At 34.6% G+C, this 17,951-nt stretch overlaps 2 protein-coding genes and 1 long non-coding RNA gene across 3 annotated transcripts; 2 read left to right on the top strand and 1 right to left on the bottom strand.

Annotated features, from left to right (window-relative positions):
- Nucleotides 1-2,605: 2,605 nt before the first annotated feature.
- On the top strand, nucleotides 2,606-3,586 carry LOC141398491 (uncharacterized). The gene is made up of 3 exons (XM_073975777.1): nucleotides 2,606-2,660; nucleotides 2,724-3,086; nucleotides 3,180-3,586. Exons 1-3 carry the CDS (start codon nucleotides 2,606-2,608, stop codon nucleotides 3,584-3,586), a joined length of 825 nt encoding a protein of 274 aa, XP_073831878.1.
- Nucleotides 3,587-7,464: 3,878 nt separating this feature from the next.
- On the bottom strand, nucleotides 7,465-9,785 carry LOC141397406 ((3R)-3-hydroxyacyl-CoA dehydrogenase). The gene is made up of 3 exons (XM_073973551.1): nucleotides 9,643-9,785; nucleotides 9,462-9,584; nucleotides 7,465-8,145 (listed from the first exon to the last, which is right to left on the bottom strand). Exons 1-3 carry the CDS (start codon nucleotides 9,683-9,685, stop codon nucleotides 7,562-7,564), a joined length of 750 nt encoding a protein of 249 aa, XP_073829652.1. The 5' UTR covers nucleotides 9,686-9,785; the 3' UTR covers nucleotides 7,465-7,561.
- Nucleotides 9,786-15,466: 5,681 nt separating this feature from the next.
- On the top strand, nucleotides 15,467-16,168 carry LOC141397407 (uncharacterized). Its single transcript, XR_012411395.1, has 4 exons — nucleotides 15,467-15,563; nucleotides 15,665-15,825; nucleotides 15,886-15,979; nucleotides 16,047-16,168. It is a non-coding gene; the product is annotated as an uncharacterized lncRNA (long non-coding RNA).
- Nucleotides 16,169-17,951: the final 1,783 nt, after the last annotated feature.

Here is a 17,951-nt window from a genome sequence, read left to right on the forward strand (position 1 = left end):
AAGAATAAAGATACAAGCTGTATATTAAAAATGTTCACATTTTTCACACAAAAGTTGTGGTCCATTTAGGCCTCTAAGTATTATCTGATCCCCATCTCAGATTGCAAGCTTCTTCTTTGTCATATACTCTTACCTTATTTAAAAAATTGCGTTGATCGGACCATTATGGCGACCTACAGAGGCGCTACAAAATTGGATAAATATTATGTTTTTGGTCCATTTCACCCTCTAAATATTTCACGATCATCACCTATAAAATAGGGATCTATTCTGGTCTGAACACGACCTCCATACAAAATTTCGTGACGATCGGTCCATAATTGCGGCCTGTAGTCTGATTACAATTTATAATGGACAGACGGACGGAGGGAGGGAGGGACGGACGGACACACATCTGAAAATCGCTTTATCTCGTCGAGATATGAAGATTGGTATAACACATTGGGGGTCTCCGACGAATATTTCGCGGTGTTACATGAATTTTTACCAAAACAAACTTATAATACCCTTTCCACATAGTGGTGTAGGGTATAACTATGACTGTCAAATAAATTTTTACTTAAATGTCAATAATTAGCAAAAATGGTACCACAAAGTACGATTAAGTACCAAAGTAACATAATTATGACGTGTCAAAAAACTTATGCCGCTTTACTTTTGCCTCCTTATTGAAACATCCGCCTACCTAATCAGAAATGAAGCTGGAATTTCTTTGGTCTATTAATTGTTATTTAGCTGAGAGGTCAAAGAAAAAACCAAAGCTCTTAATATCCCGTTTTATAAATACTGACAATAATTATATGCCTTTTAAGACAAATGTAAATAATTGTCCAAATTATGTATTCAACTTTTTTACGCAAATATATCGACGAGGTAAAAATATATTGCTGTGTATGTCAGTTCATTCGACTGTCCCGTGATTATGGATAAATCGTCATGACAAAAGCCATAACAATTTTTACTTACAATTTTATTTTTCTGGACTTTATGGGAAAATAGGAAAACTTCCTTTCAATGGTTACCGAGGTTTCTTAGAGCTTTTGAACCATTATGCCAGAAAGCATGTTCTTGTTCACAAAAAAAAATAAAAATAGAAATATTTCTATGCGCAAAGTTTCGGCCAATACGCTCATCAGTCATTTGAGTTGGTGCCAACAGGGTTATTTAGACTTTTTGTGGACATTGTCTCAGGAAACATGACATTCCCCCAAAACATGTACCGTCATAAAAGGGGCGTTAGCACAATTTGCTGGACATAATTTCATGATGATTCGAGAAGTGTTCCTAAACTGCAATTGATTCAAACCTGGTTGATCAAAATAATACCAGATCCAAAGTTGAGAGTTATCGTACCCTCCAGCCAACACACATGATGCCCTTAGGGAAGTTTTGCAACTTACGGACCATTTTCTCAAGTAATATGGACCAAATCGCTTACTCCTTTTTAGAGTTTTGTGGGGAGGTATTCGAAGGAACTAAGTTTGGACAGAGAGACATATGGACGAAAAACGACTCAAAATTGTCTGACAAGGATTTCGTCCAAACACACTTGGGGCCTTAAACTATTATTTCACTGATTATATTTAGCCTAAAGGGTGACGGTATAAAACGGCGTTACGTTCAGTCATTTCTCTGTGTGGGTAAATCCTTCAACATACCGAAAATCGGGTGTTAACGTTCTATGGGCACTATATGAAAACGTGGACCGACATAACCCATCTTTAATAACAAACATAAATATACATATAAAAATTATTAAATTAACGATATTTTATACACTTGGTCTATGCCAAGTGTTGAGAAAGTGTATCCAATGACTTGACAAATGTAATTGCACGAATTAGATTTGAACATTTAGCCAAATTTTCTACCTCGGGCTCAGAAAGTATGCGCAAACATCTGGGAGCTGGTTATGGAATTAATCAAACACACATGCAAATATGCTATACATACATATGATACATACATAACGTTTATAAAACAATACCTACAGCCTATGTACATACATACATATCTATGTACTTACAATCCCATGAAACTGGAAAGTGAATTGTGGGCTATTTCAATTCAATTTCATTTGTATGTAAATGATATGATTATGAATTGAACATCATGACGACGACAGCGACAACGACGACAACGATGATGTCGATTGGCCATAATGAAGTACGGATTTGCCACTACATACCATGACAACGAAGAAATTTCTTTTCTTCATGAATTTATTTGAGAAAATGGCTTAAAGCATTTTTTGGTTTTCTTTAAAGTTCTTGATCTTGTTTTGGCTTGGCTTTTGTGCGTAGCCTATGGCTGAGGTACTTGACATCTCTGCTTGAATTGAAATGGTGGCTATGTACATAGAAGTGATATTTGCTTTTTGGCATCTATGGCAAATAATAACAGAAAATTATAATAATTGCTGGGATCTGGATGTGTATAAAAAGACCGGGACTACCATTGGATCAGTATCAAACATTGATTTGCAATCAAAGCCTTCACTGGTTTAGAGAGATACACAGCGGAATTGAAAAGTTCTTTTTACCAACGAAAAGTAGTTTCAATTATGAAGACCTTTACTTTCACCCTGATCCTTGCAGCTAGTTTAATGGCAGTGGCTTTTGCCGCCCCCGAACCCGAGCCTGAACCTGAACCAGCAAAGGGTAAGTACATAGATTAACATTTGCAAACGGGGAATAGAAATAATTTGTTCCCTCGATTTCCAGGTAAATTCCGTGCTGCCCAAGTAATTAACGATAATGGCAATGTGGATATGGCTGACGACAATGTGGACAATCAACAACAAACCGATGCTGTTGATGGTGGCAACAAAAAAGGTGATGGAAGCAGTGGTCGCTTATTTATGAAAAAGTTCATGTTGTTCAAGAACATGTTTGGCCAGAAACAACCTGTGATTCCCATTATCATCACTGGAGGTGCTGGGGGTGGTACCGGTCCAGTCACTACCACAACTGCCACTGGAACAAGCCCTCCCACAACAACAATTACATCAACTGGTACTGTCCCCACAGCCACTGGTACTATTTCGGTATCTCCTACAGGCAGTGGAACTGGTACTGGTGGTACTGGTGGTACTACTGGTGGTACTGGTGCTGGTGCTGGTACTGGAGCTGACGCTGGAGCTGGTACTGCTGCTGGTGCTAACAGGAGAAAGCGTCCAGTGCAACGTATCCAATTGATTGGTCGCGGCTCCTATAACAATGATGATGCTGCTGCTGAAGAGGAAGAAGAAACTACTGTTGTCGACAATCAATCTTTGGCTGCCGCCTTGGGTGCCGGTGCTGCTGAGTACATTGTTACCGATCAAGAAATTAGTGGTACATCTGAAGGTCAAAATGACAATGGTTCAGCTCGTGTTAACTTGAGACGCCGTGGCTCCAAGAATGGTCGTGTTGTTAGTGTACGCATTCCACCCAAATATCGTGGCTATTTCAAGAATGGTCAACGCGTCATCCTCAACACTGCCAATCGTCCCAACAAACGCCGCATTGTCAAGAAGCGTGTCATCAGAAAACGCAACAAGAAGAACAAGATTGTCAAACGCCGCCGTGTTGTCGCCAAGAACTAACTTGCAAACTGCAATTTAAAAAAAATATTTGAAAGACAATTTTCGGGAAAAAATAAAAATAAATAAACTCTAATAATCATTTAGGAAGAAAATAAATAAATGAATATTAGAAAATAAAATAAAACGTCGATTTTTTATTATAATTAAAAATATTGATTAATATAATAACACTGTGACACAAAAGGAGGTGAAAATCTGGGGCAGAGATAATTCCTTTTGGGGATGAAAGCTGTTGGTGAGTATATTAAGAATTCCGAAGGACAGATCCACCGTGAGTCGAACTTACGAGTTATAGATTGATGAAGTTTCTGCTGAAGACCCTGTAAGTCATCTGAAATTAGCGTTATATATTTGTTAACTGTTATTTTAGCATATTTATGAGATGACATATCTTCAGTAAAATCAATGAGGATTATTTTCGTAGAGGCTTTCGAGCTTCCAACTTGCTTCCTTTAATGTCCTTTTGGTCCCTTATTTTAAGAACCGCTATAAAGGTACCACAATATGATATTTTTCTGCTTCGAAATGTTTTGCAAAAATGTCGCTCAGAAAATTTTAGGTACGACTCTCATTGACAACTAATCAATTTTGTCGCGTTTCATGGTCCTTTTGTGCATTTACCCGGTTTTTGTTCAGAAAAAAGACTATATTTTGTTTTTTGTATATTCGTTGTTTATTGGTTGTTCGAATATACAGAACACCCAAAAACACAAAACATAGTTTTTTCTGAGCCAAAACAGGGTAACTGTCAAAAAGTCGTTCCTAACATTTTATGAGCGAAATTTTTGCAGAACATTTCGAAGCTGAGAAACGTCATCTTGTCGCACCTTTAAAGCGGTTCTTAAAACAAGGGACGAAAAGGACATTGAAGGAAGCGAGTTAGAAGGTCGAAATGCTCTACTAAAATAATCCTCATTCGATTTGACTGAAGATATATCGTCTCATAAATAAGCTAAAACAACGTTTAAAAAAGATAGAACGCTAATTTCAAATGCTTTACAGGGTCTTCTGCAGAAACTTCATCACGCCATAACTCGGAAGTTCGACTTTTAAAGCTCTTGCCCAATCTTGACTTCCTTCGATGAAACTTTCAAAACACCCTGAGCATATCCGGAATGCCATATGAAGCTCCTATGACTTCCCCCGATGACGTAATAACAGCTTAAAGTACTCAAAATATGCAATTTTTACAAGATGCATCGTATGTTTTCTATATTTTTTGATATATATTCGCCACAATTATTTCAAAAAACGTTTTGTATTGGGCATATAACATCTTCTTAATATATTAGTGTCGAAAAACCCGCAAAAAATATTTGTTTGTATCCGAAAATAACGAAATTCTGGGTAAAACTCGTAAAAACCGATTTTGAGCTATATCTCATGAACAAGAGCTGATGGAGAAAAACCGTGACCAGATTTGAAAATAGCTCGCCGATTTCATTTAGAAACAACAACAACTTCGGTTGAAACAAAAGTCGTGTTGACCAGTGTAATTTTAATGTATTTTCGGGCGGAGATTCTTGCTATCAGGAAAGCAGTTGAATTGGTGAAAGGGCTTGAAGGCAGTCTTACAGGACCGGTGACTATATATGTCGATAGTCAAGCTGACCTCAAGGCTCTCAAGTCATGGGCAATGAATTCAAGATCTTTTGATTGCAGGAAAGCTCTGCAGGTTATACATGATATCGTAAAGCTATGTTCGGTTCCGGGTCACAGCAACATTATGGGAAACGAGGTAGATGAAGTAGCTCGAGGTGGCTCTAAGTCTATCGACTTATCAGTTGATGAAATCGTCCGGCCACCGAAGTGGCAAATCAAAGATGGCTATAGGCACCTGGTTGTAGGGTATCCAAAGCGATCTGGCCTGCGGTCTCTCATCGAAGAACGGCGTCCCTCCTCTCACTTGATATGTTAGGGATGAATCTCACTGAAGAGTGAGATATCTAACTTCAAAATGGGACGACAGTGGCATTGACTACTGCAGACTATGTGAAGATGAGGAGGAGATAGAGACTGACGAACTGACGATCTGCTTTCTAGGTGTTCCTTGCTGCAAACAAGGAGATACCGAATATTAGGTACATATGAGATAGACACTCTGACAAAGGTCCTTAACTATTAAATACTAATCAGACTTTGCGACCTCTTCCAGCCGAGGAGGAACAGTTTAACATGGGCGATGTTACAGATGATATCCAAAGGTCCTTAACTATTAAATACTAATCAGACTTTTTCTACTTTTCCAGCACAATATCATCTATACCTCGGCATCAAACCTCTCATCTTTACATCTACATCCTATTAGCACTGCACCATCAACTCATCACCTCCTATACTTCATCATCCTCTCATCATCTCTACCCTATCATCCTCATCTCACCATACCGCTTCAACATCCTCACATCTTTAAATCGTCATCTATAACCTACACAGGATGAGCACAATGACCAACGGTCTCCGAGTGAAGCAGTCACCTATACTACTAGATGGCTGCGCATTCTTAAACCTAACCTAACCTAAGATCAATCAGATTGTGGATTTTATGAGTCGGAGAACAACACCAACAGTCATCGGAGTTGTGTTTGATGTACCGCACTGAGCTTGGAGGTGGTGGTCTTGTAATCAGTCCGATCTGCTTTGAGATCGATTCTAATAACTGATATAAGAAGTGTATCGGAGTAGCGGAGAATTTTGGAATCGCCGACATAGAACTGAGGAATGTGTATTCTCAGCGGATTTGCGCTGGCTGAGCAAATAAAAAATCCACATCTTGCACCGTGAACGAGAACGCTCCAACCAGGAGTGTGGTGTTCTGATGAAGATGAGCTTTGCAGTAAGAGGCCTATCAACCCAAGAGCTGACATTGATAGCCAATAAATTATTCGATGGACACAACAGAGTATCAGAAGTTCTGCAACATTCGAAACGCCAGTAGTAAATTGTAGACAACGGATAAGGCGTTATTATTGGGAGAAAGGATTATCGGACATCTGTCATGTCTGTGGTTGTGGCTGGTCTGAAGAGATGCGCGGGTTATTTTTGCCAAAAATTTACTGAACACCCCGATACAGACTTTGCTACGTGTTTTTTTTTGTGGTTTGCGGTCGAAGATGTACAGTTTAACAACACTATAAAAGTCGGTGATATCATGCCCCTTTGACTTAAATTTGAATTACAATTTTCTACTTTATTGTCGTCGAAGAAACATTCTTCCAGACCAATTTTCGAACATTTATGATACATGTGGTCACCTATGGTGGATTTGTGAGCATGATAATACTTAAATTTGTACTGCAAGGATAGTTAAAAAATTAAACTTGAACTAAAATATCAACTATTTTCAATGACCTTTCTATTTTATCGATCCTAATAATATGGCTACACTTGGTATTTGCTTTCAGACAATTTTTGAAGCTCAGAAGAGATCTAACGAACTCTAAAAGTCATTTAAAGCTAGTTTATAAAACGTTTTTGTTTGAATATTTCTTGATTTTATCTGAAAGTTCTTGATAGCTTTTCCATGTTGAGAATTGAACCCACGTTCCGAATAATGCGGGTCAAATTTTTTGTAGGATTTATCAGAATGTTCCATTTTACTAAACTAAACCAAGAAACTGCGCAATTTTTCAATTTTATTTGATTCAAACCTATTCTGATGATCGCAAAAATTGGCCACTTTTTTGTACATTTTTTATTATAATTGGGATATTTTCCGAAAATATGGCAACACCGTCAAGTTTTTTCTTGGGAACGTTGGCATAGTATAGGACTCTCAAAAACTAAATAGTATGGATATGCAATACGAACACATCAGAAGATACCTTAATATATAAAAAGAAAAAATTCAAACCTATTCAGATGACCGCTAGTGTATGTATGAATGTATATGAAGTAAATATTTATTCATATTAATTATCTATTAAATGCATTTTACAAAGACCAGCTCTAGATGATAACCAACATCCTACGATCTCACTTAAGGCCACCAGTAACTTCAATAGATGCACCATTAACATATGAAGCTTTGTCAGATGCCAAAAATGCTATAACTTCAGCAATTTCATTGGGCTGTCCCAGACGACCCAAAGGACAACGCATTATAACTTGTTCCTTAATTTTTTCCGGTACAACAGCAACCATTGGTGTATTGATATAGCCGGGCAATATAGCATTAACACGAATGCCAAATTTGCCGAATTCCTTAGAAGCAACTTCAGTAAATGATATGACACCAGCCTTGGTAGCGGCATAATTAGCCTGACCCATATTGTTCATTTTCGCAACAATGCTAGAAATATTAACAATACTGCCTCCCTGGACGTTATGTTCAATCATAGCTTTGGCAAATTGTTGTGTCACCATAAAAGTTCCTTTCAAGTTGACACTGTAAACGTCATCATAGTCACGTTCGGGCATTTTCAAAAGATAGCCGTCGCGTGTGATACCTGCTGAGTTCACAACAATAGATGGTGCAGTCTTGAATTGTTCACAGGTTTTGCTAACAGCGTTGGTTACACTTTGCAAAGATGAAACATCCACTTCCAGTGGGAAAATGTCTACAAAAGAAATAAGAACAATTAAAAGTTATTGTATATTTAAAAATGTCAATAATAAATAAGTCTGTTCCTGAACCTGCAAGAATCGAAAGGGTGTTTTTTTAAGGTAGATAGAACTTTAAATTGTAAAAAGTAACACAAAAAATTAAATTTTGATGAAACTTTTTTTTTATTTGTTTCAGTATACTCTGACAAATCATCATGAATAGACTCACGCTTGAAGGAATTGAAGCCACGAGACCGTCGTTCTTTCGCCGATTGGGCTCTAGAGCAGTTGGCAAATGACCCGTTGTTTTATCGCAAAATTGTGTTCAGCGATGAGGCGCATTTTTGGCTTAACGGGTTTGTTGATAAGCAAAATTGCCGCATATGGAGTGAGACCAATCCACAAGAGACCCTACAGACTCCATTACATCCAGAAAAATGCACCGTATGGTGCGGTTTTCACGCTGGTGGCATCATCGGACCTTATTTCTTCAAAAATGAGGCCGGAGCTCGCGTTACGGTCAATGGGGATCGTTACCGCACCATGATCAATGATTTTTTGTTTGAAAATATGGATGGCATTGATCCGGAGGAGATGTGGTTTCAACAGGATGGCGCTACGTGCCATACGGCGAACGCAACCATCGACTTATTGAAATCAAAATTTGGCGATAAGTTGATTTCGAGAAGTGAACCTGTCAATTGGCCTCCAAGGTCGTGCGATTTGACACCTCTCGATTATTTCCTGTGGGGCTACGTGAAGTCACTGGTTTATGCTGATAAACCAGCAACAATTGATGCCTTGGAAGCCAGCATTGTTCGTGTTATTCGTGACATACGGCCAGCAGTGCTCGAAAAAGTGGCCAAACATTGGACGTCCAGAATGCACTTCGTTAAGAACAGCCGCGGTGCCCATATGCCCGAAATCATGTTCAAAAAAAAAATTGATTACAATTTAATTTTTTGTGTTATTTTTTACAATTTCAAGTTCTATCGAGCTTAAAAAAACACCCTGTACTAATTTTTACTACGATAAAATTTTTTCTTTTATAATATCGCACAAATAGTAAATATTATAGTAGATTCTTGCAGTTTGGGAACAGACATAAAAACTCCGAATTGTAATGGTTTTGTACAAAATTCAAATGAAATAAGAACAATTAAGAATATTAGCATACTTTTAGGGTGTCCCTAATTCATAACTCCGAATAAAATTAATAGTGTGAAAATTTTAAATGTATAGTATACTTTCAGGCATCTTGGTATAATATGTTCACCATGAACCACTTTTACAATCCGAGAGAAGTGTCGTGTGTTTAGAAACTACTCACCACGATCACCCAATTCTTTTGCCGTCTCCTCAGCCGCTTTTATGTTACGATCAGCTGCTATGACTTTTGCACCATAATCTCTCAATACACGGCAAGTGCTGCGGCCAATACCACTACCGGCACCTAAAGAATTGTTTTGTTTTTACTAAATTTTCATTCACAAACTGTGCGGCCTTATCACTTGTTACGATGGCTAATTTTCCAATTAATTGTTGTGCTGCCATGCTTTCGTCAAAAAATAAAACAATAGTGCGAACTACAAATCAACCACTTGCGTCAAATTTATGGGTTAAACTAAATTTTTTGCAAAGAGAATGCAAGAAAATAATAATAAAAATCTCTTGTTTATGATCAGTAGAGTTGCCATCATTATTAATAGTTGTTTGTCGTTAATAGGTGTGTTCATGTTGTTGATTTTATAAAAGCCATATGGTTCCATTTTCATTTGATTCGTTATTAGTCGAAATAAAATAAAATATATATATAAAAAAAATATATAAACATATATAAAACATATATATAAAAAATATATAAAAAAATATATATAATTTGAAAAACAATAAAAAGTTTTACAGCAATGGTGATCAAATTGAATTTAAAAGAGTTTTGAAAACTCAATTTTTCTCGACTTTTCTTAATGTATGTTCTCTTTTCAAAACGTAATTGTGTTTAAAAAAGTTTTTTTTAATAAATTATTATGAAATATAAGCAAAAATAAATAAATAAATGTCCATATGTTGTTTAATTAACAAAAGTAAAGAGTATTGCGCAGCAACACCAGTGGCTCGCCCACATGGCTGTTTTACAGTGGAAATGAAATCATTGCAAGCAACAATTCTATGTTCGCATCCGATATAAAAACAGCGGTGCATATGATTTTGCTTAGCCCAATTGTATGGAAATTGGATTTAGGACCATACAGCAAATTTCTCATTGAGTTTAATTTGCTTGATGGTCTTACTGTCCGGTTTATTGATACAGAGTCGGCGGGGAAAGGGAACTGATGAGGATGAATGAATTCAACTTCTTTGTAAATTCTAAATACAATAATCATTTATTTTAATTAAGGTTTTTTTGTCGGGCTTTTCTTGGTCAGATTATTTGTATGAGAGAGATTTTTATAGAAAATCTGGTAACAATATATAAATCATTTTAAAATTGAATTACGTTATTTTTCTTTACTTTCATTTTTAGCCTGCGTTATTAATCTTTCATAATTATCTACACTTATACTTAAAAATGTACATGTTGATAACTTCGAAACGAGTTGATATTTTTTAACCATTTAACCAAAATAGCCTTTAAGATGGCATGCAGCAATATTCCACTGTAAACGTTACACCGTTTTTTAAGTTCGACATTTAAAATGATGCAATACAATAATCGATTAATAATTACTAAATTGTTGGCTTTTTTTTGCCCTTTGTCCCTATAGTTTTCGGTAGTTTTGTCATTAATTCCGACTGACGTATTTTTGGCATGAAATTTCTAAATTTTAAAGTTATTTTCCAACAAATAAATATAAAAAAATTAGTATGTATAGGTTATGTCTAGAGTACGTACAAACAATGGAAAGAACTATATTAGCCAGACTTGCCCCTTATGGCCCCGGCACATACGGCCCGTTGTGCGTCGCGTCACGCTTTAAAAACAACAACCACATAAAAAAAGTGAAAGTGATGCCAAGTTTTTTGTTGAAGTTTTCATGTGGTTGTTGTAACACGACGCTCAACGCGTCGTATGTGCAGAGGCCTTTATTAGACTAGCCTTTAAAAACAAAAATTTCAACATCCTTTGTTGATATTCAATCCCAAACAATAATCACGGTGCTCTCTTACCAACTTTAAATGAAAGGAGCTTACCTGGGAAGTTTTTGCGGATTCTGGAACTACACTGAAAGAAAAATGCTTCGTTGTATCGATGAACGGGTTTCATTGATTAGTTTTCATTGATGCTATGAAATGTTACATTAATACAATGAAATGTTTCTTTCATGCTATGAAAATTTACGTTAACTGAATTTAATGATTTTTGGTTTCATTGAATAAATGAAACGGATTTCATTGATGTAATGAAACTTTTTATTTCTTTAAATTTAGAAAAATATGTGAGTTTTGAAACTAAGCTAAATAGTATGTGCTTTAAAAAACTAGTACGCAAACATCTTTTAAGAAATTGGTGGAAAATTTGATATATTTGATGTTTTTGTTTGGCTCCAAAAATTGATGATAAAGTTTCATTAAATAAACGAAACAGTTTCATTGAATAAATGAAACAGCTTCATGGAATAAATGAAACAGTTTCATTAATTAAATGAAACAGTTTTATTAAAGAAACGAAACATTTCCGAAGTCCCCAATACTATTTTGCGGAATGAAAAAAGGTCTGTTATAATTAAATCTTATCTATCTATATTATCACCCATATACTATTATTTTTCTTATAATTATTTTTTCTTTATTAAACAAATGTTTTAAATTTTCCACAATCATAAATAGAACACATTTTGAAACCTACCACGTACATACATATATGTATATGTGTGTATAGAATCACATACATCATACATACATACAGTATGCAAAGTTCATATTCGTACACCCCTAAAAAATGAATAAAATCGTTATTAATTCCATATTTCATGTGCAAATATGAAATAATTGATAGGAATTACCATAACGAAGAAAGATTTACGAATAGCAAAACAAATGTTTAATTAATTCCGTCATTTAGGTATAGATGGCGCCTGTGTGGGCGGCAAAGTTCGTATTCGTACACCTATAAGCACTATATATTTGGAGTTTTTAAGGATTTTCAAAGAAAAATACCGCAAATTTTTGCTCGTTTCTTCTTTTTGGAATGCCTCTGCTACAGAAATCTCTAAAAATAACGGTAATTTTATTAAAAATGTTGCATGAATAAAAAGTCGGACGAATATTTGAAATACTTAAGAAAAATGTGCTGGATGTGATTAAATATTGCAATTTATTCCCAATTTTTGGACGAAAATAGCAAAAAGCAGTCCTCCTGTAACAATATTCGAGGTCTAATATGAAAATAAATTTTATCAGCGTTTGGAAATGCAAAAAAAACGTAATCCGGGCTTAGGTAAAGTAAACACATTTTTGGGTTTTACTTGGTAAAAATAGCAAGTTTAGTTTTATATTTGACATAAAATGTATTGAAGTTTTAGAATACGGTTCCGAAAATCATTTTATGTCGAAACCTGTGAGAAATTATGAAGAAAAATTAATCTGTACAAGTTTTCATACTGTCTGCGTACGACTGAAATTCTACGGTTACTATGAACGAAGGTTATAGCTGCCAAAATTGCGAAAATAATGGTTTTCACTTCTTGAAGATTATATTTCTTTACCGAAGGATCCAAAATGAGCACAAAAATGTCAAAAGATGAAGTAAATTTTCCAGGAAAGAACGTGGGGTAACCTTTTGAAGAAACGAATTATTTTCGGGCAAATTTTATTCCTTAAAAATTCATTATTCCTCGTAATTTCCGATATGTCTTCACATAAAATGATTTTCGAAACCGTATTCTAAAATTTCAATACATTTAATGTCAAATATAAAACGAAACTTGCGATTTTCACCAAATAAAAACCAAAAATGTGTTTACTTTACCTAAACCCGGATTACATTTCTTTGCATTTGCAAACGCTGACAACATTTATTTTCATATTAGACATCGAATATTGTTACAGAAGGACTGCTATTAGCTATTTTCGTGTAAAATTCGGGAATAAATTGCAATAGTTAATCATATCTAGCACATTTTTCTTAAGTATTTTAAATATTCGTCCGACTTCTTATTCCAGCAAAATTTTTAATAATATTACCGTTATTTTTACGTATTTCTATAGCAGAGGCATTCCAAAAGAAGAAAAAAACAAAAATTTGCGATATTTTGCTTTGAAAAACCTTAAAAACTCCAAATATATAGTGCTTATAGGTGTACGAATACGAACTTTGCCACCCACACAGGCGCCATCTATACCTAAATGACGGAATAAATTAAAAATTTGTTTTGCTATTCGTAAATCTTTCTTCGTTATGGTAATCCCTATCAATTATTTCATATTTGCACATAAAATATGGAATTAATAACGATTTTATGAATTTTTTAGGGGTGTACGAATATGAACTTTGCATACTGTACATATGCATGCATGAATATTTGCAGAAGCGTCACTAGGAGCGTGACTGTTCAAGAATTCTTTACTATCAGCGATTGGCTTTGATATACATACAGTGGCGGCCATATAATTAAGAACGACATCGTATTAAAAAGTATTTGACTTGCTACGTTCCAACTATTTGAATATTTATATGGAACAAAATTTGTAAATAAAGTACAGGGTAAGCACTTTCAAATAAAGCCAAAAAAAGTTTTAATTCTCCCTCGTTTATACGAAAGAAACCACGATTTATTAAAATGGTCATAAATCGACCTGGCCATGTAATTATAATTACATATTATTGAGTCTAAGTTTGATAATTAGGGCATAACTAACGTTTTCAAAAATATGCCCATAATTTGACGAATTTATTTTTGGGATCTAAAGCCACAGTTTTGGCTTCCTCTCATTCCCTCGATGACGCTCTAAACGATACCCTGTGATTGTCGTTCCTTAGTCGGCGCTTATTTACCCTTAAATTGGTTTTTACCCCACTTCTTTGAGTCCTTTATGAGGGAATTGTCTGGGAAATAGTTTCGTATGAGCCATTTCCCCCTTATAAATCGGCAGGTTTGTTGTCTGCAGGTAGTAGACAGAAAATAAAAAAATAATTTCGTTTTGTACAAAAAATTTGCCTAACGGTACACCGAACAAAAATGAAAGGTTTAATATTTTGAAAGCCTTCATTGCACAATGTCTTTGTGGGTGGGGTAAACATAGTTATGTAAGACTTTTTAATCAATGAAGCTCTTATTAATATCAAAACCAGTCAAATCAACAATTTTTATGGATGAAAATACAATTTTTGTATAAACTAATGTTTGATGTAAATACACAAAATTATTGTGGAATTCGAACATTCAAAACATTATGTTAATAAATGTTATATTCGGTGTGGTATTCTTCCAATTTTTGTGTAAACGTTATATTATTGTTTAATTTCCTGTCTACTACCTGCAGACAAAAATTCTACCGCTTTATAAGGTGGAAATGACTCTTACGAAACCATTTCCCAGACAATTCCCTCGTAAAGGACTCAAACCACTGAGATAAAAGCCAATTTAAGGGTAAATTAGCGCCGATTATGGAACGACTATCACAGAGTATCGTTCAGAGCGTCGTCGAGGGAATGAGAGGAAGCCAAAACCGTGGCTTTAGATCCCAAAAATAAAATAAATTCGTCAAATTATGGGCAAATTTTGGAAAACCTTAGGTATGCCCTAATTATCAAACTTAGACTCAATAATATGTACCATTGATGGACATTTAATACTAAAAATGAATCAAAGTAACCGATTCTAAAATACATAACGATATATTCACATATTGCGAATGAAAATTACCTTAAAGTAACCTTTACTTATATCGTTCTTAATTATGTGGCCAGGTCGATTTATGACTATTTTAATAAATCGTGGTTTCTTTCGTATAAACGAGGGAGAATTAAAACATGTTTTGGATTTATTTGAAAGTGCTTACCCTGTACTTTATTTACAAATTTTGTTCCATATAAATATTCAAATATTAGGAACGTAGCAAGTCAAATACTTTTTAATACGATGTCGTTCTTAATTATATGGCCGCCACTGTACATATTCATGCTCATTAAAACAGGTTTGCCTCATTTTTCTACTCGTGTGTCAAGACTTATTCTCTCTGCATGTTATTCTCAGTTGTTTTGTTTTTATTTATTTCTTTGTTGTTATGGAAAAAATTCCAGCTATGTGGTGTGAATGTGCGTGTGTGCGTTTTAAAAGCAGAAAACAAAATCAGACAAAGCAACCCTTCTTTCTCTCTGCCAAAACAATAAGTTGATCAGCAAATTTTCAACAATATTGTTTTAGACTTTATAACGCCGCCAAGTGCGGATGAATAAATATTTTACGATTCGTGTTTTAAACTAAGAAAAGTAAGTATGCAAATATTGGGCAAACTATTTCTGTTAAGTTTTATGTATTCATTTGTTTAGTTAAGTGAATTTTCATTTATTTGGGTTTTTCTTTGTAATAGATGTAGCAACAGAAAATCTAAAAAAGAGTGGGATGACGGAGAAAATTCCAAAAGTTTGGTGTCCAGCGACAAAAGACAAATAAATTACAAATATTTTTTTAATTTTCAATTTTAATTACTGGTGCAACGCCCAATTGAATCATAAACTTCGCTGAAAGTAGGTATGAAGTCTTTAATGTGAAAAGAAAATAGAAATATTAAACTTAAACTCTTGCATGTAGTTTTTATGTGTACAGTTGTTTTATGTGAATTTTGTATTCTGTATCCCAACATCATGGACGTACACAGGGGATGACTGAGCGGCAAAATATGAAGGTAGGTTATTGTGTAGAAAACTTGTTATTTATTAACAAATTGTTTATTCTTTCAATTGTACTTACAGATGACAACGACCAGTGGTATCATTAATGTATTTAGTTAATACATAAGGAATTAAAAATGACGTATTGTATACATGGTCAAAACTAATTGCAATAAAATGAATTAAACATATTTAAAGTTGACTTAATTTTTATGTATTACGTGAGTATGAAATCACTTCATAACATAAATGAAATCTTACGTTACATCAATGAAATGTATCATTGATTTTGAACCAACGTAAGGCTTCATTGCATTAATGAAAGTATTTCATTACACTAATGAACATATTCCATTGCATTAATGAAAGCATTTCATTGTATTAATGAACGTATTTCATTATATTAATGAAAGTACTTCATTGCATTAATGAAAAAGGTTCATTGTATTAATGAAGAGGTTTCATTGTATTAATGAAGAGGTTTCATTGCATTAATGAAGAGGTTTCATTGCATTAATGAAGGGGTTTCATTGCATTAATGAACAGGTTTCATTGCATTATTGAAGAGGTTTCATTGCATCAAAGAAGAAGTTTCATTACTTTAATGAAGATGTTTCATTGCATCAATGAAGAAGTTTCATTGCATTAATGCCGAGATTTCATTGCATCAATGAAGAAGTTTCATGGACAAATTCGTTAATTTTACTTCAATGAAACTCAATGAAACTTTTTTCGTTTATTCAATGAAGCTCTACGTTGGCTCAAAATCAATGACAAATTTCATTGATGGAACGTAAGATTTCGTTTATATTATGAAGCTTTTTCTTTCAGTGTACAATGTTCATAGATGAGAAAAACTAAAAAAATAAAAAAAATTGCCGGAGCGATTTTTAATTAAATCACGGTCAAAGTTAATTTTTTTTAGGTTTTCACGATTTTGATGGGTTGGTTCAAGAGCACCATGTAATACTTACTACGAAGCTTTTTGATAGCGACAGTTTATTTATTTAAACGCAGGGGTGTGTTGGCTTCTTCCACAAGTAAAATATCGATTTTACGCCAGATATACTGATTTTCATCTGCAATAAGAATGTTACACCACAAAATGGCCTCAAAAATACGACATAACTTTGAAATTCGTCGAAGGGAGTAGTATTGTTTGGGCTTGAATGACAACAATGGGTGTTGAAATGTTTGTTTTTATAAACGCAAACATGATCAGGATATTGCTAATAACACTGTGCTATACGAAAGATATTCAAGGATTCTGATGTAAAAATTCTATCGTATTTTGCTCCATGGACAACGAAAATACCTTTTATTCCTTCGGATCACTTCGTTTTTTGTTTTAAAACGGTAATTGTGAAACACGGGGTTTTTGAAATTTTCAACTTTCAACAGGCATAACTTTATTTTTCGCAACGGACTTCTATGCAAAGTTTATTCTTTTAAAAGGGCGAGTATCTTTCGAACAAGCCATTAAGTTTTGAAATCGGAAACCAAATTGAAATTGAAACCAATAGCTAAGTTGTAGGGGTTGAAATGCGAAAAGAGCGCATGAAAAAACAAGAAAATGCTCTAGGTTGCTTAGAAGATACCAAACTGTGTAATGAAATCGGTTGAAAAATAGATAAGTTATGTAATTTTTGTGTTTTTTACTTTTTTTGTATTTTATGGAAGTCCGTCCCTCCTTCCACACTAGCACCCACAAAACTGAGATATAGCGCTGAAATTTTGGAAATTTGTACATTTCCAAAATTTCAGCGTTCTGTCTCAATTTTTGTGAATGTTAGTGTGATTACGAACAGGGTTTCGGAGTCGAGGTATTTTTGGCTCGACTCCGACTCCAGGCGAGTTTTTTTCACGACTCCGACTCAGACTCCGGGTCGACTCCGAGAGTGAATTCCTATACCTCTAAAAATGAATAAAATGTGCACAAATTTTTAACTTTTTCCTATATTTTGGCCTATATAGGCTAATGTGTTA

This window comes from Musca autumnalis, unplaced genomic scaffold, assembly GCF_047663935.1.
Source record: "Musca autumnalis isolate F117 unplaced genomic scaffold, ASM4766393v1 scaffold_3, whole genome shotgun sequence".
In the NCBI taxonomy this organism is placed as follows: domain Eukaryota; kingdom Metazoa; phylum Arthropoda; class Insecta; order Diptera; family Muscidae; genus Musca; species Musca autumnalis.

Bases quoted from the DNA above. Each gene is read 5' to 3' on its own strand.
- LOC141398491 (XM_073975777.1), top strand. From the start codon at position 2,606: ATGGCAGTGGCTTTTGCCGCCCCCGAACCCGAGCCTGAACCTGAACCA. The intron at 2,661-2,723 runs GTAAGTACATAG...CTCGATTTCCAG, and splicing joins TGAACCTGAACCAGCAAAGG to GTAAATTCCGTGCTGCCCAA. The intron at 3,087-3,179 runs GTGGTACTACTG...GAAAGCGTCCAG, and splicing joins AACTGGTACTGGTGGTACTG to TGCAACGTATCCAATTGATT.
- LOC141397406 (XM_073973551.1), bottom strand. From the start codon at position 9,685: ATGGCAGCACAACAATTAATTGGAAAATTAGCCATCGTAACAA. The intron at 9,585-9,642 runs GTGATAAGGCCG...ACAATTCTTTAG, and splicing joins AAAATTAGCCATCGTAACAA to GTGCCGGTAGTGGTATTGGC. The intron at 8,146-9,461 runs GTGAGTAGTTTC...TTTCTTTTGTAG, and splicing joins AAAAGAATTGGGTGATCGTG to ACATTTTCCCACTGGAAGTG.